General features: G+C 39.0%; 1 protein-coding gene across 3 annotated transcripts in view; it reads right to left on the bottom strand.

The window, feature by feature from the left end:
* GRM1 (glutamate metabotropic receptor 1) overlaps window positions 1–26410 on the bottom strand; it is a 179641-nt gene that overhangs the window by 43819 nt on the left and 109412 nt on the right. For all 3 annotated transcript variants that reach the window (XM_086877580.1, XM_086877582.1, XM_086877581.1), the window contains exon 3: window positions 22737–22972. In XM_086877580.1, coding sequence (XP_086733706.1) covers window positions 22737–22972 — 236 coding nt within the window. The remainder of the gene's footprint in view (window positions 1–22736; window positions 22973–26410) is intronic.

The raw sequence follows: 26410 nt of genomic DNA, 5'->3' as shown, positions 1-26410 counted from the left end.
GCCAGCTGAAGCACTGCAGAACACCCAGCACCGACCCCCAGGCACTGCAGACCTGTGCTGCGGGCTCCCCAGGCAGCTGGAAGTAAGAAACCTCCTTGGTTTGTTCCGTTCCCCTTGAGTCATCCAATCACAATACGCTCCAAACTACAAGTTGCTTTTAGCTGCAGGCCTCCCACGTTACTCAGTGTTTAACAGGCAATTGCAATCCAGTCTCTGTTATTTTGTCTCTGTAACACCTTGTGTACACCAGGGAAGTAGGATGTGTTAGAGACTAGGTGTTAACTGACACTTCTCCAATCCAGGTTGAGAAGATATTTGTCATTTTAATATGATAAAAGGAGGTAAAAATCTGCAAGTTCACCAAAACTTTCAAGATAAAAAATAGTTTCTTACCCTAATGTAGCTATGATATGGCTTTCAAATCAAACCATGAAGACTGTTCTTATATTTATCATTGTAACAGGCTCTGATTTGGTAGGTCTTCTCAGCTTGTTTGCCCTAAAACTCAGAAATTTCAGTTGGGAATTCATTAGGACAACAGAGATCCCAAATGCAGGGATGCCTATCTTGCTTTTCCTGGGCTGCATTGCAGCTGGGCAAGAAAATTTTGCCTCAGTAACTATTTTCCAGATGAGCTTAACATAGCAAACAGATGTGATGGTGAATTTAAAAAGCTTTCTGAACATAGCACAATTTGACTGAATGAGTTCATGTGCTCCTCACTACCATACATTCACCACCAGCACCGCCAAACAAGGAGCAGCTTGAAAGAAAGCAGAAAGAAATTCTTTCCAGAGGCAGTGTATCTGCCACTTTCTTTGTGAGAGAAGGTTCACAGCTCCCATTCAAATCATGTGAAATGAACACCATTCATGCTGAGAAACAGAGAAAGAATAAAAACCTCGTATGCTAGGTGACAGAACATTCACCCAGGGAAGCAGAGAGCATGGCAGTGCATGTGCAGCCTCACTTATGTACAGCATAGCCTCGACATCTGTATGCTTGTATATGCTAATTTATAGTCTCAATAAAATATCTGCCAGTGTGTTTCATCAGCTGATTAGTTCCATAGGATTAGCACACTGCAAATTTATCACTGATTCTTCTTTCTTGTAGCTAGAAAATGAAATTGTTCTCAGTCCCTAAGTGAATGAGATGGAGAGAACCTGGGCTTGGCACAGCTGTCCTCTCTTGAAGCCTCTAAACAGCAGGTTGTGGAAGAGATCACAAAAAACAGGTAGTGCACAGCCCTCACTAGCTACCCTTTTCTACATGAAAGTTTATCTCAGATCTTCCTTAATTTTTTAATTAGTTAAAGAAAAGGAGTGCGAACATCAGTAATGCTTGCAGAAGATAAGGATAGCATCCATGTGTTTCCTGAGGCATGTGGGTGATGGAGGTAGAAAACAAAATGGAACAGGACTTGCCAACATTTAAAAATGTGCAATTTCCTTTAAGTATGTATTCACTCAGCAAAACATGCTTTCAATTGTCGTATTTCAACATAATATGCATAGCTGCAATGAGAATAAATATTTGATAGTTGAAGGATTTGCTTTTGATCATTTTGGAATGAACACCTAAATTAAGGTTGCAAGCACATAGTCCCACACTGTAGAGGTGACTGCCTTAATGTCATCTATAGAAATAATTGTATTGTAGTGAAAAGTAACACATGAATTGTCTCCAGATCAGTAATATAAAAAATTCTTATATGTAAATAATATATTTTCCAGTAAATCCAGAATGAGAAGTTATGCTTTCCCTAAACTTAATTTCCCAGAGTCAAAATCCACTCTGTTTTAATCATTATAAGTTATAGATACACTGACACATTTGAATTTGTAAAATTCACTTAAGATAATCAGTAAGAATGCGTGGAGTTTTAAAACAAAAGAAATCATGTAATTGTGTTCAGCCAGAGACAAAACAATGTTCAATTAAGTTTTCATAGGGCAAGTTTTTAATAAATGTTAACATACTACTAATTCATCATGAGCTATCTCTATAAAGTTGTACTTTTCCTCAGTAAGTATTTGATATGTAACAAAGAGCAAAGCAGAATTCTGAACAGTGAAACTTTTATTTCTTTCTTTGTTTTTCAGCCCTTGGAAGAAAATAACATTGACCCACAAAGACTAATAGAAAAATATTTTGTTAGCTTTCTTCCTTTTTTTTAAAAAAAAACAACTTTAGAGACCATAGCTTTCACTGAGCAAAGAAAAACTGTAAGTCATAAGTCATGTGAATACTGGATTAATTGAAGAAACTCAAATTAGACCATTAATTTTTGGATGACCTTGAAGAATTCAGGTGTCCTAAATATCATACTTACTTAATTTTCTATTGGATGTGATGCAAATCTTCCTTTAATAATTTAAGAGCTTCTCAGTAGTCTGGGTCATTTTTTTTATCACAGTTTTGAATTTAGTCTCTGTTTCTGTCAGTAGATCTTGGAGGACAAGGACAGGTACACACATACGCTACTAATCAGAAAGGAAAATAAATAAAAAACGACAAACAAAACCCAACAAAAAAACCAAACACCAAAACCAAAAACCAAACAAACACATCCTGCCTGCACACAACTGAAAAATGCTCCCAATTTTAGAAAGGGAGGGAGGAACAGGGAGGGAGGAACAGGGAGGGAGGGAGGGAGAGAAAATGGTCCCAATGTTCATGAAACTCACTGTTAATCTTTCAATTTACTATAATGCACTTCACAGCTAACTAATACTAGTTTCAGCTAAGTCCTTAGAAGGGTGTGACTGTGAGGCAGCCATGAATTTAGTTGAGTGCTTTTGCTGTGAAGTCAGTGTGGAGCTAGCAGTGCTCTTGAGAACAGAGAGCATTATTTTGTAAATCCCACTTGAGAAACAGAAATAAAAAAAAAATATGTTATCAGAATTATGGCAAGGCATGAGTTAACTGTCATGTGAAAGTAAAGACAGGAGATGTATCTTCATATTCAATATAAAACTCAGCACCAAGTATTACTTGTTTGCAGTCCTCAGAAAGGTTAGGGCAGGAGAGAATTTATAATGGAAATAAATGTAGAAACATTTTGGTTGGGGAATCTGATGAATACCTAGCCAGTTGGCAAATTTTGAGCAAATACACATATTTGATGAAGAACACAGTCTGTTCATAGATGACTCTTGATTAGCTTAAAAAGACAAAATCTGTTCATCAAAATTGTTATAACAGATAATATTTCATCTGGAATAGGCAGACAGTTTCATTATTCGCTATGGTCATCTGTTGAATATTTTGGGTGAAATAAGAAGTTACCAGCCATCATAAAAACTATCTTTATTTCTGGTGGTACTGACAGAGGTATGAAGGCATTAAAAATTGTATGTACTGCTTTCTCAATTTGCAGCAGTCCTTTCCAGGACTGCTATGTGTCATGGGAAAGCCAAATTAGATTTTAGCTTTGTTGTAAGTTACAACATGGGTGATGGTTGCATTCAATATGAGTGCTAATTTATGCAAAAAAAAAAAAAAAATCTGGAAGGACAAACGGGGCAAAATCTCATTGAGAAAGTGAAATGAAATAAAATAAATCTCCCATACTTGGGTTGCATGTGCCAAGGAGTAAAGAGGGCTCCCCCCAAAAAACGCCAGGTACGAGCAGGTAGAGCAGTACCCAGGCTCATAACAAATGTCCATATGCGTTGGACAAATTGTGGAGGCAGGCTCCTTATGCTCCCCTTCAGTCCCAACATACACTGCCTTTACCACAGGGTGGCCAAACACTGGAAGAGGTTTCCTACAGAGGTGGCCAATGCTTCAAGCCTGTCAGCAGTTGAAGCCATTTGAGCAATGCCCTTAACAGTTGACTTTAACTCTGGTCAGGCCCACCAGAACTGAAATGAAAAAACTCCAATGAAACAAAAGAACCCCTAGTGGCTCTGAGAAAATTTGCTCATCTTCCTCTGTGCAGGTTTGTGTAGAGAGGCGCTAGTGTCATGGCATGTCCTTGGAAAACACTGGAAGTCACATATCTTACGCTGTCTCATGCTAAAGACCTGAAAAACTTTGACCACAACTTTGTGTTAGCATTTTGGCACAACTTTGTGTGTGCAAGCAGCAAGGCAGAAGGTCAGCATTTTGAACTGACCAGTCATTTTAAATCTGGGCCCCTAAAGGAAAGAATTAAAGGTTATTATGGAAACTAAAGGGCACACTAATGGTGATGAACAAACTTAGTTAATGGTGATTTTTCTAGCATTTCAGGATATTTGGCTACTAAGAAAAGTTGGAACAGTTTTAGTTAGATGCTTAAATATTTAATTATGGTTTTATCTTTGTACACATAGGAGAGAAAATGTAACCAATTCTGCATTTCTCTTTTGTCGCCAATTCCTTTAAAAAAAAATTAAATTTAAATTTTATTTAGAACTATAGAATAATGTAGGTTCAAAAAGAATTTTAAGATCATTGAGTCCACCTTTAACCTGACACTGTCAATTCCACCACAAAACCCTTTAGTATCTTTATGACAGTAACCAGATTGTATTCTAGTTGGGTTTTGACCCTTCTAATTTTCTCTCTACATGAGAGAATTTCTCATGAAATCCTGGTAGCCCTCCTGAGCTGGTTGCCCCTTCACTCCAATGTCACAAACTCTCCTTTTTTAACCTGAGTTCCAGCCAAAGGTCTCTGTTCAGACAGGTCAGTCTTCTTTCCTGGCTTACCTTCCCACACATGGGAACATTCAATAATGGCTAATCCTCTAACAATGCCAAACTATAATTGCATAAAATAATTTTTGCAAAGGGTTTCATTTGTTTTAACTCATTTTTCATTATTGATTCTGATATTTTAGAAACATTACCAGTTCACTCTCTCTTATATTCTATTTTTAATATATATTTACATTATCTAACTTCAAAGATAACAACAACAAAATTATTTAACAAATTTCACTTCAAGGCACTGCAAAATGAATAACAGAGGTTGTAATGTCTCTAGATGTGATAAGTACATTGATGGTGTGCTTAAAACCTGTGCATATTTTGTTTTTTTCTCTTCACCTCACCTTTCTTATAACAAATACATTCTGTTCATTAATATTGTATGACTGAATGAAATCTGCACATCTTAAGAGTAAAAAGTGAACTTTTGTTCATGCTACTGTACTCACTGTGTCTAAAAACAAGTCACAGGCAATACATCATTTATTCTATATTAAAACATCCAAAACCCTCTTCCAGCCCACAATCAAATATACAGTAACAAGAATTCCCAAAGTCTTATTTTACTATGTAACTGCTTGCTTTCCAAGGTATTTCTAGCTGTATCTGACTGCCTATGAGAAAAAGGCAGGAAATACTACTTGGTGACTAGAACGAAATGTTGTGGATCAGGGCCAGAGGTTCCACTTGTTGTGACCCATCTCAATGACTTTGCTGTCTCTATGTGCAAGCTAATATGACCACTAACAATTTGTGGAAAAATTATCTAGGGGGAAGAATATTTTCTAAGCTGAAAGATGCTCAGAAAAAGCAAGGCCATACTTCATTTTCAGTTAAAAAAAGATTTGTAATTTTCATGAGAGAGAATTGATAGGCTGAAAAATTTCTCACAAACCATAATAAATGTTTCATTCAACCTACAACAAATGATCCCATCATGGTAAATTCTTGTTTCTTTTATTGTTTCTGTTCCCAGAAAACCAGTTACTAGACTGTTTTCAAACAGAACAGGATATGTGCAATGGTTACCACTTCACTTCTCACTTTGATGCCTGTATCTTTGCAGCAGGGAGGCAAGTCCAAGAGGCAGCTGAATACAGACAAAGGGAGGAAAGATACCTTACAGGGATCTCATACACAGAGGATAGAGCTATTGTACGTGAACTATTTGTTGGACTGGACAGAGTTCCTCTATTTGTAAGGAAAGGCTGAGGAAGGATTTATTACCTATAAAAGGTTATAAAAGGAAAGATCTTTCCTTAACTTCTCCCTGAGCATCATGTCACCACTCTATAGGTAAAAATGCATTTCTCTATCTAGAACTGTAAGTTTCTCCACCTTTTGGCAAGAGAGGAAGCAGAGCTTTCACAGGAAAAGCTGAAAGGAAGAAATATCTTACAATATCTGGGTTCTACACCAGATTTTAAAACATGCTGATAAACATTCAACATCTTACAGTACTCATAAAGCAATAAATGAAGTTCATGGGGTTTCAGACTTTGTTTTCAGGATGTCATTGAATCAGAAAGGTTTTGCTACCATTCTTCAAATGGTTTTTATTTCCCCAAGCAAAGAGATTCAATTCATGCAATTACATTTGGTGTATTTTTCCCTGAAAAGCTAGGATACAATTACAGTTACCAATTGTGATACCCTGCTATTTTCTTTCTGAGCGTGGTAAAATCTATGAGACTCTCAGATACTACTGCTTTGTTACATGTGGTGAATGTTGTTTTTTAATTGGGATTAGTGTATTTCTATTCTTGCATAAAGCTAGAGAGAAGAGAATAGAAACACCCATTTGAAAGCTGGGTGTTCAGCAAAAATTCCTCAAAAATTTGCACTAGAATTCTCTAAGGCACTAACAGGATGGTAATTGCAGCAATACTTTTATGCAAGAGGTTATTTTTTATCAGTAGCAAAGTTAGTCGCATCACTGATGAAATTTATTCTCCTGAAACAAAGTTGATATTGAATTTAAAAGGATTTGGGGTTTTAAATTTATTTTTACCAGCATATCTTTTACAGATGTCAACTCCATGGCTAAAAGAAACCAGAATTTGAATTTAGCCATCAAGGTACAAGTTCTCCCTCATTTCAGATGTCTAACACCTAAATCTTAGAAGATTAATACCCATTTCATATATACTATAAACCACCACTGTCTTCGGTTTCCTTGCTGCTTTTGTGAGTATGCCACATTATCCCACAGTGTTCACAAAGAATTGCCTTCCTTTTGTCTCTCCCTGTGTGTCAGAAGAAGTGGGGAAAGATTTAATTAAATTTACTTTCTTGTTTTCCATATCATGTTATGTAAGCACGTTAGGGCTTTAAGAGCTTAGTGTCAAAGACTCTGGAACAATTTGTGGCATACACAAATACAAGAGTGCCACAGGGAAGCTGAAACATTGTGAGGAGAAATGACTGTACAAGTCGCTGACTCACTCATTAATCAGACGTAGAGGAGTGTCAGAGTCTCTAAGCACAGGGCAGGAGAAAGGGGACCCAGCAGTGCTGCCAGCCCTATGCCAAGTCTCAATTCACGGGTTCAACCCACCCACCACATCACTTGGGAGCAAAACAGAGGGAAACTGATCTAACTCCCCCTTCATTTCCCAGCCTGCAGACTTTGCTGAACAGATACAAGAGTCTGAAGCCTGCTCTCCCCTCTGCTCTTTCTGCCTCTTCCCGTGGACATCCAGACTCACACAACTATATAACTCCAGGAGGAGCAACAAGTGACAATGCACATAACTCATGCTTATACTGAGGGAGATGATAAAGATGTGTTCTACCATGTCTTTGTCCAAGAGAGTAGACAGTTTCCTTTCTGTGGCCCAGGGAAGCTAAGCAGGCGATGACTGTCATCTTCCTAGGGCTGGCTGCCACCTCAAGTGAATGTGAAGGCTGGACATGCCTGATGCCACAGGACAATGCAGGGGAGAGCAGACAGGGCATGTCTGGGTGAGATAATACATATTCACAAGCACTTCCAGCTGATGTGCAATACTGCAGCCCCTGTCTGCCTTCAGAAGAGGCTAGAGGAAGGCTGGAGGCCTTTGCAGCAATTGCCAGCATGGCTTTGTCAGAACTGCACCGCTGCAGTGGGAGGCAGGAAAGGGCAAAATAGGCCTGTGTTGGAGAAAAAGTTCCTTTCACCCTTCTTAAACCTGCATTTCCTGCTCTGTCCCCTGTGTTGTTTAGCAGGAAGGAAGGGAAAGGAAGGAAGGACTTGAAGGGAAATATAATGTCCTACCTGAGGGCCATGCTAACAGCACTGCTGTCTACATGCCAGGAGCCCCAGAAGAGTGCTATCTCTTCCTTCATTAGGCTGCCCCTGGCAAGGTGCAGCCCTCCAACACCACAGGTTTTGCAATCTACACAAATTCTTCCCATTCACTTATAACTCCTATCACTGAGAGCTGAAGAACCTGAGCATAGAGGTGAGAAGTTGCAAGTATATAAATCCACAAAATGATGTATAGCAAGAGGAAAAGGAGCAATAAACTACGTAACAAGCAGAAAAATTCCACAAGTTCATGTACAGGAGGACATGCTGCTAAGTACAGGTCTGAAGAAACCCACTTAGAGCAGATGGCTTGACAGAAGCTTATCAGCCCAATAAAGCTTCTGAAGGGGATGACATGGCCTGAAGCCTCTGTGTCTCTCCCCCCTAGGCTAAAATTCCCCTCAAGAAATTTTACTTACAAAACAATACAGGATTTATGGCCCTATGAGGATGATATGCTGAGATTCCTTCCTCTCTAAACAACCCTGCAAGCTGGTGTTTTAAACCCCTTCTGTACACATCCATTGCTATGAACTGTTAAAGGCTTGGCAGGACATTTCAGCATTGCTTCCCCTTGTTCCTAACTGTTAGTGGAATGATTTTGATGAAAAAGCTCTTCAGTGAAGATTGGTGTTTAATGAAATAGAAATGGAAGGATCTACAAAGTATAGCTTAGTGTAAGGTGAAAAAACTCAGCCCATTTCAAAGCATAAAAAAAAGGATTCATACCCGTGATATTTGTGTGTGTAATTCAAAGAAATCAGCATAAAAAGTAAAATTCACAGAATGTTCAACAGTGAAGCAAGATAACAAAAACCTGCCAAAAATGCTAAATTTTTAGGTTATTGATTGCCTCATTTTGGCTATTATCTTAATTCCTGTTCTTTGGAATTAATAGATTGGGAAACAACAGAAGAACAAAACTGCCCCTATCTGAAATAAATCACTACCTTATACTCCCAAGTAAGCACCAGTTCAAATGATTTTAAAAGAAATATGACTTTGTATTTGCCATCATTTTCATGGCTGCAGTCATGTGCCAAACCAGAAGTATACTTAATGCCATAATGCAAGGAAATTATGGACATTCATTTTTATGCACACTTTAATGCAAATGTTTGGAATTAACTCCATCGTGAAGCAAGTAAGCTGTAAATATATTTCAACTACTTTCAGATCATAAAAATATTCAATATTCGGTCATTCTAGCTTATGGTAGTTCATCCCTGATTAAAATACTGTGATCACATATTGGAAGCCTCATGGAACTGACCAGGAAATCGCATGGACATAGAGTGGCTCATTATAGCCAAATGCTCAAACATGATACGCAAGGCTTTAAACTGGAAATCAATAAAACTCTGATATTGATTCTGAACTTGGGAATCCATCAAGTCAGAAGCAGTTTAGGCTTAAAAGAAATCTACACTAATTCAGACAGTTAGGACATAACATGAAATTACATATTTATTCTAGGAAAAAACAACATAGAAGAGAATGTGAAGTGATTCCAGTGTCATTTTTTTTTTAAACAGAGTGCAATTATTATGAAAGCTTGAAAAATAATTATTATGATTAATTTGTTTTCCTTAAATGCTGGACAGTGTACAGTCCACCTGCAAAATGACCACAATAAGTTCTTTTACTTATTTGAAATTACTATTTATCTTCTTCAGCAACATATTTCCCAGCTCCTATTTTAATTAGAAATTAATATTTCATCCTATAATCAGAAATAAAATATGCCAGATGATCTTTTTCTTTGATTGAATGGTTTGTATATGTAATCAACAAAGACACTGATTTCAAATCCTAATATAGCATTTGAAATTCATCTTATTATTTCATTAACTGCCTAAAATTTAATGCCGACAAAGACATTTGCAAAAGGTCAGGCTCAGCCTTTGCATTTAAAGGACATGGGCAGCAACAGTTACTTTAATAGAGGAGTCACAAACAATGGGAATGGAATGGAATGGAATGGAATGGAATGGAATGGAATGGAATGGAATGGAATGGAATGAAGTGGAATGGCTTTTGATTTATCTCAGCCTGTTCAGAGTCCATATTCTCTTCTGGTATCATGGGGGTTTTTTGGGGCTTATTTTGGTGGTATTACTATTATTATTATTATTATTATTATTATTATTATCATCATCATCATCATCATCATCATCATCATCATCATCATTATCATCATTATTATCGTTATCATTTTTTTCTCTTCTTCTGTCCCTTTCTTGGGAATATAAAAGCAGAGAATTTAATTTGTTACTATTACTGTGTCACACACAGCTACCTCTGTCAGTTAGAGTTCAGCAATAAACTATCTCTGAGCCTCTCTCTGACTCTGCAGGGTCCCACAGGTGTCCATGCTCCCAAGGCCTCAGGTACCAATTTAATCCTAATATTATTTAATGTAGTTATTATCACAGAGACCTTGGATCTGTGTTCATCTCTTGATTTCTTCACAGCCTTCTCCCAGCACCATATGGTTCCTGACCAAGATTCTCTAAGAACAGGATCCCACAGAGACCATTTGCTACATGACCTGAACTCCTGGAGAGAAACAATTAAAAATAAAGAAACCCCAATCTTCAGTCTTCCCCTCTCCCTCAGGTAGGTATGTAACCTTGCTGCCTTACTTGCACACTCAATTAAAGACACATTTAGAACCACTATTCTTAACAGATCAGTTATTTGGAACAAGTCTAGCAGATAATAAGTTGCTGCAATCTCTTACATGAGACAGGAATGAACACACTTAAAATCAAATTAATTTACAAATGTAAAGAAATGCACACAGATTTTTACAATATTTGGCTAGTTTTAATCAAGGTTTCACTCTTAATAAAAAGAAAAAAGTTGAGTGCGATACCCTTGTAGATGTTCCATTGTAACACATTACAATAGAAAAATGGAAAGTTCAGGAAGTAGGACTGATTATATTTCAGGTGTTATGCTTTTCATATGAAGCCTGAGACCTTATCTGAAAGAAGGAGATGGAACTCAATAATTGTGCTGCAGCTTTCAGAACATTATCCAGCACACAATACTTAAATTAGGAACCTGAATACATATTCAGGCACCTAATTAATTGACTTGATTAATGCCTGAACTTCTCTAGCTGCTGTTGACTTTCATGGAAATTATGGGAGATCAGTACCCTTAAAAATCAGGCCAATTTATCTAGGTCTCAGAGCATGCACTTGAGGGGCCTAATTTTGAGCATCTTCATCAGAAAATGCTGGCTTAGAGTTGAAAATAAGCAACTTTCATATTAACCATAGAATATATTACCACCAAAGGGGGCAAAGGAATTAACAAGAGATCTGTTCTCAGTATATGTTAAACATACGCCACCAGCACAAAACCCAAACCAAAAGTCAGGGTCTTTAGATTAGAGTGGAAAAATATGATGATGGTAATAAAATACACATACTCATCTGTGCTCCTATCTGGCATGGAGACAGGAAATGGAACAAATCACAAACTCTTTTCCCCTCCACTGATCTAGATTTGTAAATGTCTAAGTAGTGGCAGTCATTGTCAAAGCAGGGACGTGAGATTCTGAGGACTTCAAAGCTGTGAGTCAAAATCTCGTGTTAACAGATCACGTATTCCCCTCATGGTAGGACAAAAACTAGCTGGCATAACTGGTCTTTTCCCATCTCAAATTCTAGTGGTTCTGCATTAGTACAAAGAACAGCCAAGAAAAATATCCACTATTTATTATGCTTTAAATCACTACTGATTTTAGAGGGGATTCAGAATTCTTGTCTGACAGTGTACTACTACCCATCTGCCAGTACTACTGGGTTTTTTTCTTTCTTTTAATGTTTTTTTATTATTCTAAGAGAACAAATCCTCTTCCTCACATCTGTTCTTAATGCTAAGGTGATATTAAAACCACCAGCATTAGCTGTCAGAATACAAATCAATATGAACATCAATGTGCCTTACTTCTGCAGAAATATAGCTTATTCCAAATTTCTCCTTTGCCAAGTTCGTTGTTGGCTTTGGCTTTTATTTTGTTTTTATAGTCCATATCCTCACATAAGACAGCCTCTGTCTGAAGGGCTGGCTTCCTGGAGGCACGTGGATATCCAATGTACAAGGCCACATGGATATCCAATGTGCACAGCAGACTGGCTACACAGTAGTCCTGCAACATGCAGTTTCTTCCAGAAAAAAACTGGCATTCCAGGACCAAAGCCAGATGCTGCAGCTGCTCTGGAGCTGAGAAGCAAAGTGGTCTTGGCCACCCTAACCAGCTTGGCCATGTTGTAAATTAGCAGAGTACATTCACAGCTTTTGGTGAAATTAAGCATGATTTTCAGTTGATTATGAGGAGCACCCATGTGTTCCCTTTAACCCTTGCAATATTCAATAATTTAATCACAAATACACAGATCACAAAGACACACTTTATTTTCCCCTTACCTGGACGTCTGCCCAAAGCTGTATTCAGTATCACAGAAATGATCCTTCTTAAAGCTAAGCTAAGATTAGGAGTTTCTGAACAACCTCTGCACAAGAACAATGCAACACTGATTAGCAGCAAACTAGAGCTAAGCAAATCAGAAGACAAAGTAAGAGGCCCTAATCTGTATTCACATGTCAAATTCAACAGAAAAACAGAAGCAGAATTCTTTCTGATCTGAAAGAATTTTAAAAGCATCTGTTTTGGCCCTCCTCTTGTTTTCTTGGGTGCAGCCAAATGTGACAATACAGAAAACACATGACTACTTCAGATCTCACAAGAAAACGGACCCCGGTGGTATGAATTTTCAGACAAAATAAGCATAGAAAAAGCAGCAGAGTAAGCTGGCCCCAGCAGAAAGTAGACAGTTCACTGCTTAGCATGATGTGTACAGTGCTACTGCTTTTTCATTCCTATAGAGCTGAGCCTGAATCCAGGGCTATATTGAAGCTTTGAACTTGTGGGTTCCTCCAAAGCTACTTCCTACTGTATAGATCTCAAAAATCTCAGATGAAAGAAAGATTTTTAAATCATCTTTCTGTGCTGCAGTGGATTTCTGGCTCAGTCAGCAACACAGTATAGATGCAGTGTCTTATCATTTTTCCCTAACTCTCTCCACACAAGCAGACCTCAGCACTCCCCCAGACATCCTGGTATGAATGGGAAAACAGAGATTTATCCTAGCAGCACTACTCTTCAGAGCACACACCTTCCATCAAATTATTCTCCCTATGGATACCAATACAGCATATTCTGGATAGGAAATATTGTGGTTTTCATGGTTTAGGCTTTACCACTCAGGCTTATATTTTATTGTTCTTTATGCCATTGCTTTCCCACAATATTTTAAGGACCCATTTATTTTAAGAACACTACTGGCTATTTTTCAGAAAATATCCTTGTGTACAGAGTACCTCTAGTCTGCAGCTAGACATGTGTGAGTATGTGGGACTGTGCCTACATGTGTTAGCCTCCACTGCTTCTCCTTTCACCTGCATTTATGGGGTAATGCTGCCAGTAATAACAACCTGTAAAATTGCAAGCTGAGTTTAAAACTTTCCACCTACAGGTAAATGAGGAAGTGGAAGATATCATCTAATAAAAGACATGGGGGTGCTGACAGAAAGAGGTTTGCCATGTGTTCAGATCAGTTACTTGTGTTATTTCATCTGACTGATTTCCTGGTTTGGTTAAATGATTCTATCTTTGCTAATTGTTCTGATGCACAACCTGCACGAAAAATTGATTTTTGGATCAAGTCAATTTTAATTTTAATTATGTGCTTTTGTCCTCACCATGCTCCCGATAAAAGTTTAAATCATCTGTAGCAATCTGAACAGTCAGGAGTGGCCCTGTCTCTCTCTAGGCACAGGAGACAGGAGCCTGAAGGAAGCACAAGGGAGCGTGATTCAGGTGTCCTCTTACTTAGTAGCACCACCAGTTCATCCATGTAATGGAGAAGGGTGAATATCACAAGCCTGCCTGAGGAATTTTTAATCCCAGAAGTGCAAGCTTTTACTGTTAAAATCCAAAATGAAAAATGTAGGTGCAGATGCAGAAAACTTTTGTCATATGCTGCTGTAATATGAGTGGTTCTGCAAACTGTCTTCTATGCTGTTTACAAAGGCACATGTACATTTCTCCTCTCCTTTATTTCATGATGATGTCATTTTTTTGTTATGGATCCCAAAAGAAGAAAGGTATTTATCTTTGTTGTATATTGGTAGTCTGGTTTAAAAGTACTTTTGGAAATACAAATTATAAGATAGATGTAACTGCTTTTTTCCAAACATGGACACAAAAAGCTAGAACCAAATGAACATAAACCTGGCCATTACATCTTCCCGAATAATTCACATGAACTATCACAGATAACCACATTATTACTCCTTCTCATCTTTAAGCCTTAAAAGCTGCCTGTAACATTGTCTGGCAAATAAAATTAAACTACAACTCTCCTGTCTTATCTGCTGTAAAAAAGAAAGGTAACAACTAGAATATTTTCAGACAAGTTGTCCCCAGTAGGCTTCGTTCTAGGTGCCAATGAAATTGCAATCAGTTTTGAACACTGGTGGAAAAACTAGGATCTTCTGCCTCATACTGAGGAAAAAGAGTGTGATACAAGACCTAAATAAGTAATGAGAATTCAAAGCAGAGTTGAGCATGGACAAATCACAGGATACCAAATGCAAAATATATTTTGAAAAAATTATGGCATGTCAATAGCTTAATTTCTTCTTCAAAAGCTTAAAAATATGTCTCCTATACACCACAAAGGTGATTTACCAGCAGTGGCTCTCTTGGCAGAGTGCATATCAGGCTGTTGTCTTATAATTACTTTTTCTGAACTATTGTAGTAGCAATAATTCCTACTGTAGGTGCTTCTGCTGATGAAAAATCTCACAGGACAGGTGCTCCATGGGTAAGCCCAGCAGATGCTGAGATCAAAAGAATGTTCTCAGGGAAACACCTACAAGCTTGTCTGACACAGCAGGATGAGCCCTAATAATGTCTGCTGGATCTAATTTATCCAACTCTGGAAACAACTCAGATCAGTTCTCAGTGGAAATGCATTCACTCCTTCAGAAAAGTGTAGAAAAATCAAGGAGACATCCTGGAGTGCATTCTCCACTGAGATGAGAAAAGAAGAACTCCATGTCATCTCATATAGATTTATTAAAATAGGGTGGGTTCTTGATTAAGAGAAGCTCTGAACTACCTTACTGGTGGCCTGAATGTAATCTGAAAGGTGCATTGGCCAAGTACAACTGTGCTTCAGGGTGGGAACAGGCAGCCAGCAGTCTTCTGTCCTCCCATCTGGTGCAATAAATGCAGTCAAGGAGAACTTCACAAACAAAACCAGAAAGGCAAACATCATGGCAGGCATGAGTAGAGGCCCTGTAGATCTTCTAAAAAAGATGTTATTATCCTTGTCCTTGTTTCAGCCAAAATCATTGGGAGGGGCTGTAGCCAAGACTATAATGTTCTTTGATATCCTGGTACATCATTGCCAATGTGAGGGAACAGGACTTTCTCTTGCATTCCCCTCCTGTGGGAGAAAAGGTGGTGTGGTGAGGAGGAGTTGGTATTTGTGGCAGTTTTCCATGTAAATCATCTCTTTGTTTCTTTGTCTTATACTTTCCATTGTTATTATTGTTCTGCTGTTGTTCACTTTCTTATTCCATTTTTGTTTCCAGTAAATTTTTCCTATCTTAACCCATGGCTTTCACCTTTTGTGCCCCTAATTCTCGACTCCATTCCTGGACCAGGAAGGGGAAGGGGGTGAGTAAGAAAGTGACATCTGCTTTGGGAGAGTCTTGGTGGGGGAACTGAATTGGGGAGTACCTTTTCTAAACCACAGATATCCTATGCCAGAAAAAGCCCAAATCTTTTCACTAAAATTATAACTGTGTGTCTGGATAGGATAAAACTTGTTACTTTTTAATGAGTCGGTGATAATGGTGGCAAACACTTAGGGATGCTAAGAGAAATCTTAACTAGAGTCTAACAACTCCACCTGACTTCAGAACCAGTTGTTGAAATGATTGGATAATATTCCACACATATGAATATACTATTTGAACTGGTATGTTCATGTAACACTGCACTGCTTTTTGTATTGCTGTGTGGGTCTCTAATATCTAAACCACCTCTGCACTGTGCTCCACATCTCTTTCAGATTATGACCATATCAAACATAGTCCAAAGTCTTTACAGTCACTAAATAATCTATATTCCCTGACATTTTCGTCCCAAGAAGTATGACTCTGCATTATTCATACCAAAGCATAAATACCTCTTCTGAAATATTTAGCCTTCTTCCCAAGCTTCTTCTGCTATCATTATGCTCTGCTCATGATTTAATGTGTTATGACAATTTATGGTGGTCTTTCAGAACTGGCCAGGCGTGGTGAAAGTTTATGTCAGCTGCAGAAAGGAGATGGGAAAAGATACACCTTCTTAAGACCAAATGTGACACAAGAATAGGGTGAACATACAGATCCTTGGTAGGAATGATGGAAAGCAACATCCTGTCAGCAGGATGGGAACGACTGCACAACCAGTGACTGAGTGATTGTCTAAGCACCACCACCATCCTTTACTTGGCACTCATCAGGCTGCACCTAGAACACTGCATATGGTTTGTAAATCCCTAGTACAGAAAGACACTGATAACCTGGAGCAGCTGCAGCAGAGGGCCATCAAGATGATCTGGAGCTGCAATCCTTGCCTTTGAGGTCAGACTGAAAGGCCTGGGTTTGTTCAGCCTGAAGAAGAGATGGCTGCAGGGGAACCTTAAAACAGCCCCTCATACCTATGGGGTGGTTATGAAGAAGAGAGGGACAGGTTTTTCATAATTAAGCCTGGTGGAAGAATAAGACATGATGGGCATATTTGAAACAAGAGAGGTTTAGACTCTCGTTACATATGAGGCCAAACTTTTCCACATTCAAGTAGTGGAACAGGTTGCCCAGACACACTGTGCCACCTTTGAGGTTTGGCCTTGATCAAGGCCTGATCAGCCTAGTCTGAACTGATGACTTACGGTGCTTTGACAGGGAGCTGGACTACAGTCTTCCTGAGCTACCTTCTAGACTGAGTGATCCTGTGATCCTTGTGACTCTGCATGCACTCAGACTGATTGCTGGCAGTTCTCTTGGGCCAAGACAGGAATTAGCAGATAAAGCAATCCTTATGGTATGACCACAGTATGAGTAAGCATCCTAAAGGGAACTTGGACTACGACCTCCTTTGGAACAAAAAAATCTGCATTTCTTGTTCTTATCTGCAACAAATACATTTACTGACAAATAATCCTTCTTCACAGAGATCAATTGAATCGATGAATGAATCATGAATTGCCCACTTTGTTCCACTTTGCTCTATTGAAAAATGTTTGTGCTGATTGCCTGCCAATGTATTTTGTTGTCCCAGCAGATGAACTGCTGTGAGCATAATCTGTTATTTGCATCAGTTCCATTACCAATTTTGTGACCGTCTCTTGTGGTGCAGAGGAGGACTCAGCCCACCTGGTTTACATAAACTCCAGCCATTGTATTATCTGCCAGGAGGAGAATAAGGCATTCTGTAAAGGAGCATTTAGATGTCCCTACAAGTGCTTGCCCTGTACTGAGTTTGACACCATTTCTGTGTGAGTATGACTTGCACTTAATTTTGGCTTATGTGAGCTCACCACATGCAACAGAGGAAGATTAACCAGTGTATTTTTGTGTGAAAAAACCACACTTCCATTTGGGCTGTCTGACTGGGGAGGAAAAAACATCATTCTTCTTCTAAGAAGTCTGTTAGAAAAATATCTGAACTCTGTTGCCTGATGTACACAGTCTAACATCTAACCTTGCTGTCAGGGTACAATCTGTAAAATGCAGAAAAAGCTGAGTTTTCTAATGAACTAATACAAGCAGGGATTGTTCCTTGGGGCAGTGCTTGAGGCTGTTTGCTAAGGTAACTTTCTGTCAGGTCCATCCTGAGTCAGATACTGTCTTAGTACCTCAAATTCAGAAACAGCCTTTTTTCTGTTCTGTTCTGACTTTTTATACAATGGGCACGAAGAATGGTGTGAATTTCTGAATTCCACTATGTGTCAGGGGCCCATGCAGAGTTGTAGGATGTGCTTTGTTTCTTACAGACTGTAGCAGCTGCATGGGATACAAGTACTTCAGTAGCACAGACAATTTAAGAACAACTCTGTACTGGAAGTGGCCTGCTAGACATCCAGGAAACTCTAGGAGGATATCCATATACAAATGTGTGTTTTTTACTGTAGTACATTGACTTCAAGTGGCTGGCAGATGCCCACCAAGCCACTCTCTCCTTATGTAAAACAAAAATTAAAAACCCGTGGGTCAAGATAAAGGTAGTTTGATTAAAAATAAAGACCACATATGGAAGAAATTCTCTAACTCTGTCAGCAGATGATGTCCAGTTTCTTCCTGGGAAATAGGGCCTCATAATGTTACCTTGCAAGACAAATGCCTTAATAATAAAGGCTCTCTCACCTTCTCATCCTTTCTCTCATCCTTTATTGCTGACCATGACATCATATGGTGTGGAAACTGTAGTCAATTTGGGTCAACTTTCCTGGTTATGCCCCCTCCTGGTGCCTTGTTCACTCCCAGACTACCAGCCTTTGAGGGTGGGGACATGGGGTGGGAGAGAGCTTCAATGCTGTGTGAATGCTGCTCAGCAGAGCCCCAAAAAACCGGTGCCCTAAAAAACTGGTGTGTTACCAGCACTTTTCTAGCTACCAACACAAAGTACAGCACTATGAGGCTGTTGTGGGGAAAGTTAAGCCCATCTCAGCCAGATCCAATATATCTACATTTAATATCATTTTTATACTTTAATCCTGTTGAGGAAGAATATCTCCTATAGCAGCTGGAGCAAGAGGGAAGGAGAGAGGGATAGGGAAACGCATTTCATTACAAGAGGCACTTGGCTAAAACATTGCAAATGAGTCAAAAATAGCTCCCACTCATTTGGCTGCCTCCCAAGTGGGAAAAGTAAGTTGTTTAATTTTTGCAAGAAGGAATGATCCAAATGAGCAGTAACTGCAACAGTCTTGATGGATTTCTTCTCTTCCCAAGAATTTGTTGCTGCTAGTTCTTGTAATACAGACAAGCTATTCTGAAAATGTGGCAAACTGTTAGGCATCCTACAGCCTTCATGGAGTTGAGCACACTCTGACTTGCTTCCTTCCAATAGTGCTCTTTCTTCCCCGCCCCCTGGCCCCCCCAAAAATATGCATGTGCATTCAGTGTAATATGGGCATTCAGGGTTCAGTGTAATATGAGAATTTCTGAAGGACAACATGAGTCTTCTCAGAGACTGAATGAGGGAATTCCAACAGCAATTCCTGTCATCAGAGAAGGGAGATTTCTAGGAACTAGCTTCCCCTTTCTTTGTAGAGAGTATGCAATCCCGAGCTAATGCTGACTCAACAGTAACAGAGTGTGAGAAACTGCAGATGCAGCAGCTGTAATTGCTTGAGGAGAAGTCCTTGCCTATCCATGAATGATAAATGATAAACCTCAAATGCCAGTGGCAATTCTGAATAAATCACTCAGTAAACTGATTAGATTGTATATGAGTAAATTATAATGGACCGGCAGTAACTGAAGATCCTTAACAGATAATTTGCTATTAATCTCCTTTTCTAAACATAGATAGGTTCCAATATTGTGAATATGTTTTAATAAGGTTTTCAAAGAACAACACTGTCTTTTCCTTTTTATTTTTTTGCTTATGGCTGCTCCTAGGAAACCCTTTGCTGTGTAAATACAATTACATTGCTGTCTGTGTGAAAGTAAGGGTGTGTTTTGTTCTCAGTAAGGACTAGCAGCACACTTCTGTAATAGGAAAGAGGTCATGACCCAGCGATAGTCACAACGCCTGTTAATAATGTGCATGGACTCCTGGGACCACAGGGGACTCTGCTTTTTCCATGATACATGGCCCTGCATGCCTTTTCATAGGAATATTGAAGTAGGAGTAAAAGCTCTTAGATATACCAGAGATAAGGTGCTTGATACCAGTACTGGTTACTGATTATTTTCCTAGGGTGATGTAGGAGTGGCAGCAGTACTTCAATTTGTAGTACCACAAAAAGTCAGATCATCTATTGGCACTTCTAATGGGTTTCAATCATTAGTGCTTATTGATCATCATGGATTTTCTCCTTCAAATTTGTGTATGAAGATAGTTTGTGAAGGAGGGGAGAGGCAAGAGACTCCTTTTTTTAACAGAGTTTTTGAAAAAGCCTGCCTCCAAATCTGTGAGAGTTAAAGAAGGCGGTTTCTTGGCACTTTCTCTCCTTGGAGAGAAAGTCTTCCCCAAACAGCTTTGAAGTTGCTAGTATTTAAATTGACATTCTTAACCTTCCAGAAATGTCAGACACAGACATGTGTACAGAAAGATTAGGTGGTGCCAGACAGTCAGCAGTCAGATCTGTGCAGTTAAATAAAAATAAGTATTGTATTGCCCACAGTTTTGCTGGGGACACGGAGATCTCTTGATTCTGTAGGTATGTCATTATTGGGAAAGATACCTTGTGATGCTTCCCTTTGGTGACTTGAGACATTTATGGATTTTTTTTAGTTGTGTGTGATAAGCCTGAGGGTTATCAGTGATACACCAACAAATTTAAGAACTAAAGTCTAAAAGGTATCGCATATTTTGAGGTTTCATGCAAAAATTTGCAGCCTTCTAGAGGAGGGAAAGATGTCTGGATGCCTGACTTAACACTACTAGCTATCAGAGTCTACCAATGTAGACAAATGTGTTTCACTAGTACTATCAGAATTTAGTGGCCACTGACACCTTGAGAAGCCCAGAACACTGGGCAGGCATGTGATGGTACCTCTTCTGAACTTCTCCAATGTCCAGTGACTTCAAACCTGGGATATCCTGAAAAGTCTGGGTAAGATATTTTTTTAATAAAATAACCCCCACTGTTTTTCTTCCATGATTTTCTTAATTTTTTATTTTTTTTTTGGCTGAAGTACAATTTTAGAGCCTACATCAATCACTGTCTGAAAACTCACCTACGTGTTCTATGCAGAAGTACCCTGTGTTGGCCATTTTGAAGTCACCATGTGAGGACTTCCCTTGCCTTTGTTCCACCAGATGAAGGGTGACTGTGATGGTTCTGACTCGAGTTTTTAGTTTCATAACCAAAGAGAGGTTGGATAACAAACCACCCATGTTTATAACAGCTGCTGGGATGTCTCAAAATGGAACCTTTTTTCATCAGCATGAAATTTATTTGTGTAAATGGAATGAACAAAACCATGCAATTTTAAGTTTCTTTTCTTACAAAAGAAGGCTGTGCATTTGCACTGTGCATAAATCAATAAACTCTCCTTAGCAATTTTTGCCCCTGTTGGCCAATATCAACTTTATCTGAGTTGGAGCATTTCTAGAACAAATTAAATATTTACACAAAAAAGTCAACATTTTGGTAAAAACCAAAGTTAATAACTCCTTTGAGGAAAAATTATCAGTATAAATTCAATATGGATTAAGCTTGTCTGGCCTGCTATTAGTCCCTCAGCACCCAGACAGGCCAGCCTGGCTGCCAGTCAGCACATCAGGCCAGTTCTAAGTCAGTATTTGGTGATGTGCCTCAATGGTGGATAGGAGAACTAGACTGAAACAAAAGGTACTGTGGAAGTTCTTATTAGGAAGTATCACTTACGGAAAAGGGAAGAGCTCAAAACTATGGGAATGCAGATCAGGGAGCATGAGAAGACCAACTGAGATTACTGCTAGGGGATACAGGAGGTCAAAATGTAAATAATATGACAGAAATCAATGGTAAGGCTTTGTAAGTTTTGTTTCTAATGGAATAACTATCTTACTTTGATACCTTTGATACCTTACTATCAAATACACCTTTTTGACTACAAGTTAAGTATTACAAACTACAAACAAAATATTTGCAAAAATCATCCTGCAAGTATTTCACAGAAATGTAATCATCTCTCACTTAATTTACTAATAAATTTAATCTTATTGAAATATTTTAGTTTTCTCAGATTCTGAATGGAAGAGAAAAACTGCGTATACACAGGTACACTTCCATTGATATGAGGTAAGACTTACCCCGTGTAAGATGTGCTTTTTATGTGAATGCTACATAGTAGAAACAAAATGTATATGTTTTAATGGGTTAAGGAAAAAAAAAAAAGGTAAAGCAGATGACTGGCCAAGTTTAAGCCTCATCAATTTTCCTTAAGATTGGATTTCTGCTCTAATATTGTCTGTGAATTTCCTGATTCCTCAGTTGATCAGAAAAGCTGAGATTTTGAGGAAAAAAAAATATAAATTTGTTTTTCTTAAAATTTCACGTCTCTTTATTTTTTACAAGCCATATTGCGAACATGGGCACTCCGCCTTAGCGTAGCCCTAAAACATAAAAAGAGAGCAAATCACTCTGTAACAGGGCAGAACTAAACTGAGAGGAGGCTGTGCAACCAGCACCAGATATACTCCTGCCAAAGCTGGAATTATTATCTGTACAATTTGAGGTCGCTATCTGTCTTTACATAAAATAAACAAAAATAAATAACAACAAAGATTTAATTAAAAACAAACAAACAAGAAAACCCAAACAAAAAAACCACCAAACAAAAAGCCAGTAAAACAACAACAAAGATAACCCAAACCAGAACCAAGGAAAACATTCTGCCAGAGCGCAGATTGAAAAATTGGAAAAAAATATTTAAAATGTTTGACAAGTTACCAGTGCAATTCTTCTGGAAGTTGGGATTCTCTAGTGGGTGCCCTGGAATGCGGCACTGAAATCGGTGCTGCCAGAACTCGGGAAACCAGGGGTTGCGGGTGTTGGTGTCGAGACGCAGCTTCAGGTAGTAGTCATCAAAGGCCAGCACCTCAGGACTCTGCAGTTTGATAGTAATGCCTCCATTTGCTTCGGGTTCATAACCTTCAATGACTTCATCTCTGTCTGCCCAACCGTCACTGAAAAGAGGCAAAAAAAACACTTATTACACAAAGATGGAAAGCTTGTTTTGGAAAAGCAACCAGCCAAAGGCAGGCCAGCACCCCTGGAAGAAAGTGATTAATGGGGAATCTAAAGATGTAAAGTTCAGGCAGAGAAAGCAGAGTGATAGCGACTTGTAATGAGCAGTCTGACTGATTTCGTGAAGAGTCCTCATTAACTCAGCCAGAATAATGAGTTTTTATCCTTGTCCTTCTGAAAAGGTTATTTAGGCATAGCTGGAGCTGTGATGTCTCCTTGACTGAAGAGATTTCGCCTAATTTCTGCTGTCCTGTAAGAGGTGGAAACTGAGAAAATTATTGTTGATGAAAAGGAAAATGAGCCAGGATCCTGGATGTTTTTCAAAATAGACTTCAGCATGCATGGATCGTACAGCTGGAAGAGCAATTCAAATCAAACATGAAGTGAGAATTGTATTCTGTTGGGAGAAAATGGAGTAAGACTACTTAACCAAGCTAAAAAGAAAACCACATGTTATTCTCACACTGCATGGGATTTGTGATAACATGCTTTTCCCCCCGCCTCCTCCTTCTTCTTTTTATTTCTTTTATCTTTTTTTTTTTTTAATTAAGAAACAGCAGCTTTCTACTTTATTCCCTGATTGTTCATATATGAGATGCTTTTGAAAACCTGAAGATAAAACTCTTTCTTGACAACATTATTTCATGCAAAGTCTATCTTAACAGGTTTGAACAAAGTCCATTGGGCTTAGCATGTGAGCTTTAGTTTTGCTCTTTTTCGCCTTCTTTAGGAGTTCATTGATTTAGTGTCATTCTCCAGTTCTTATTAGCATCCCCTAAGAACAGTGCTTTTACAGTCTAATTTAAGTGCAAATATAAGTCAGCCATTGCTTAATCTTAAAATGCTGGGCATGTAATGAGAGAAATAGATTATTCTGGCACCTCAGATCTAGGTCTATTGCACTCAAAATCAAATCAGCTGCACTGCTTCTGTGAATAGAGGACAGATGAAGCACTTTGAGCAGCAAAGAGCTCAAGAGGAAAAATGGAATTCACCACTAAGAGAACTCTCAGATTCACCCAAAAGAGGGTTGTGTCCTGAATTCCAGACAGACTGAAGGAAGGTCCTTGTTAGAAGCCTTTTACACACAGCCTTGAGTGTTGTGGTGCAGACCATTGCCAGCTGAGGGCATTTATGAGACACTCAGCACAGGTGTGACTGGATCTCCACAGAAGAAAATATAGATGATTTCAAGTAGCAAGCTCTGCCACAGTCCTGGTAAAACAGCTGTACAATGACTATGTACTGGACATGTGTGAGCTTTTGGTCCTCAACCAGCAGAATAACCAGCTGCATGGTTTAGCTGGCATTCACACTAACTGCTGCATCTCTGCTCTAAGCACCCAGAAATAAAACATCAGCTCTCCATGAAAAGACAGGAAAACCCATGTACTAAATTATTTCCACATCAGGAACACAATGCAAACCTCTGTTAGGGAAGTTATTTGAGACATGAGGCATCTGGCAGTGCAGAGTAATCAATACATTCCTTTCAACCTAGTCTCAGGAACTCACAAATCTGTATTTTAAGATGGCACTACATGGCAACTTTGAGGCAGGATTTCTTTGTTTCCTCCTTTGCCAAGGCCTTGCAGTAGAAACACCCAAAATTTCTGTTGACAAATATTTTCATCCAGCATGAGATGCATGTGTGTGCGTGTTGCATTTCAACTGCAGTATAAAAGCAAAGAGCTGGGGGAGATGCAGGGTGTGGGTCACAGGAGGGAGACAGCGATTTTAGAAGTGTCCCAAAGGGACTTTCTCTGTCAAGCTGAGCCTGGCAGAAGCTGCTGGTCACTTCTTCCCACAGCCTGGGGTGCAGGTTGCACAGTGTTTCGTACCGATACAGCCCAAGCGACACCCCCCTGGCTCAGCCTTGGCCTGACAGCTGCACTCGAATTGCCACAGGGGTGCACAGAGTTAAAAACCTACAATTTGTACATCCCTGTCCCCTGCAACAGCAGACTGCCTGAAATTCTGGAGAGGGAAAGAAGCCACAGCTCAACATCTCTGCATCCCCCCACTCTTCACTTGTCCATATGCTGAGCACAAATAATAAAATGTACCGTGCACCCATGACTACTTCATGACAGGCTGTGGTCTAGATAATCCTGGGCTAAATAACCTTACAAAGGTAAAACCATGAAAATTAACTTTCAGGATTTCACATAATTCAAGATGGAAATTTTCACTAGAGAGGAGAAAAAGACACAATATTTATTTCTTTTCTTATGTGGGGGAAAACTACAGAAGAGATCACTCTTACAGCATGAGTAATTAAGTCCTAATTGCATAATTACCTCATTATTTGTCACAATGTTTTTGGCTTTCAAATGGTAGACTCAAGCAGAAACATTAGGAGTCACAAAAATTAAGTAAATTGAGCTATTTTTTACATGACCTTGTTGAAACGAGGTAGTTTCACTACTGCTTGGATTCCTACCAGCCAAAAATTAGTTATTTATTTTTTTCTTTCCCCTTTCCCAATATGTTTAGCTTGGAAAATGGCCACATCAGCTCTGAGGGCAAAATGGAGCAAATCTTCAAAACAAGAGAAAGTGTATTTTGAGTTCTCTGAGGGCAGCTCATTGAAAAGTTCCCCTAAACTGGAACACAGATTGTCACCTAATGTTTCTTTGTCTCTTTCTGGCCCCAAATATTTTTTATTCTCTCTTCAACTTCCTCATCCTGTTAAATCTTCCAGATAAGTTTTATCTTCAGCAAAATATGAAGAAGAAGCACTGCAATCAGAGAAAAAAAAGTTCATAGGTGTTGAAACTCATATGGGAGCTTTGCTCTACTTTCAGTGAAGTCAAGGAAGCAAAGAGGAGTCCTCTCGTTTCTTATGGGATCCATGCCATGCTGGCAGCTGCAAGTTGAGCTGAAATTTGCCCTGAGTGGGATGTGCAGCCCTACCAGCAGCTGTGGGAGGATTATTAGAGACCCAAGATCCTGTTATAATATCTTCCTGGATTCCTTTTTGCTGTTTATATACATGTTAAATAAAGATTGTCTGGAAGCACTGCAGCCCTGGTGTGATATGAATAAATGGATTGTGGTCCAGAAGACGGTGGGGAAAAAAAAGACATTTTTATTGCTGGGCAACAGCATGATACTGAGGGTCAGATAACAGTGTAAATGTCAGTGACAGAGTCACAAGACCAATGGGTGAGTCAACATAAAAATGAAATTTCATTTTTAAAAGGAAGCACATACTATTCCTCTGTTGTCAGAACAAGTACATTCCACCTACAATCCTTCTTTCATCCTGCTGAATAGCAAGTAGCACTACACATAGCTCTAGCCCATCTTTCTGTGTACCCTTATTACAGATTTCAGGAGGTGGCTCAATATCTATTACCCAAAGTGCCATCCCT

Source organism: Cyanistes caeruleus, chromosome 2 (genome assembly GCF_971803275.1).
Source record: "Cyanistes caeruleus chromosome 2, bCyaCae1.hap1.1, whole genome shotgun sequence".
NCBI classification, from domain to species: domain Eukaryota; kingdom Metazoa; phylum Chordata; class Aves; order Passeriformes; family Paridae; genus Cyanistes; species Cyanistes caeruleus.
This window is presented reverse-complemented; position numbering and strand designations above follow the sequence as displayed.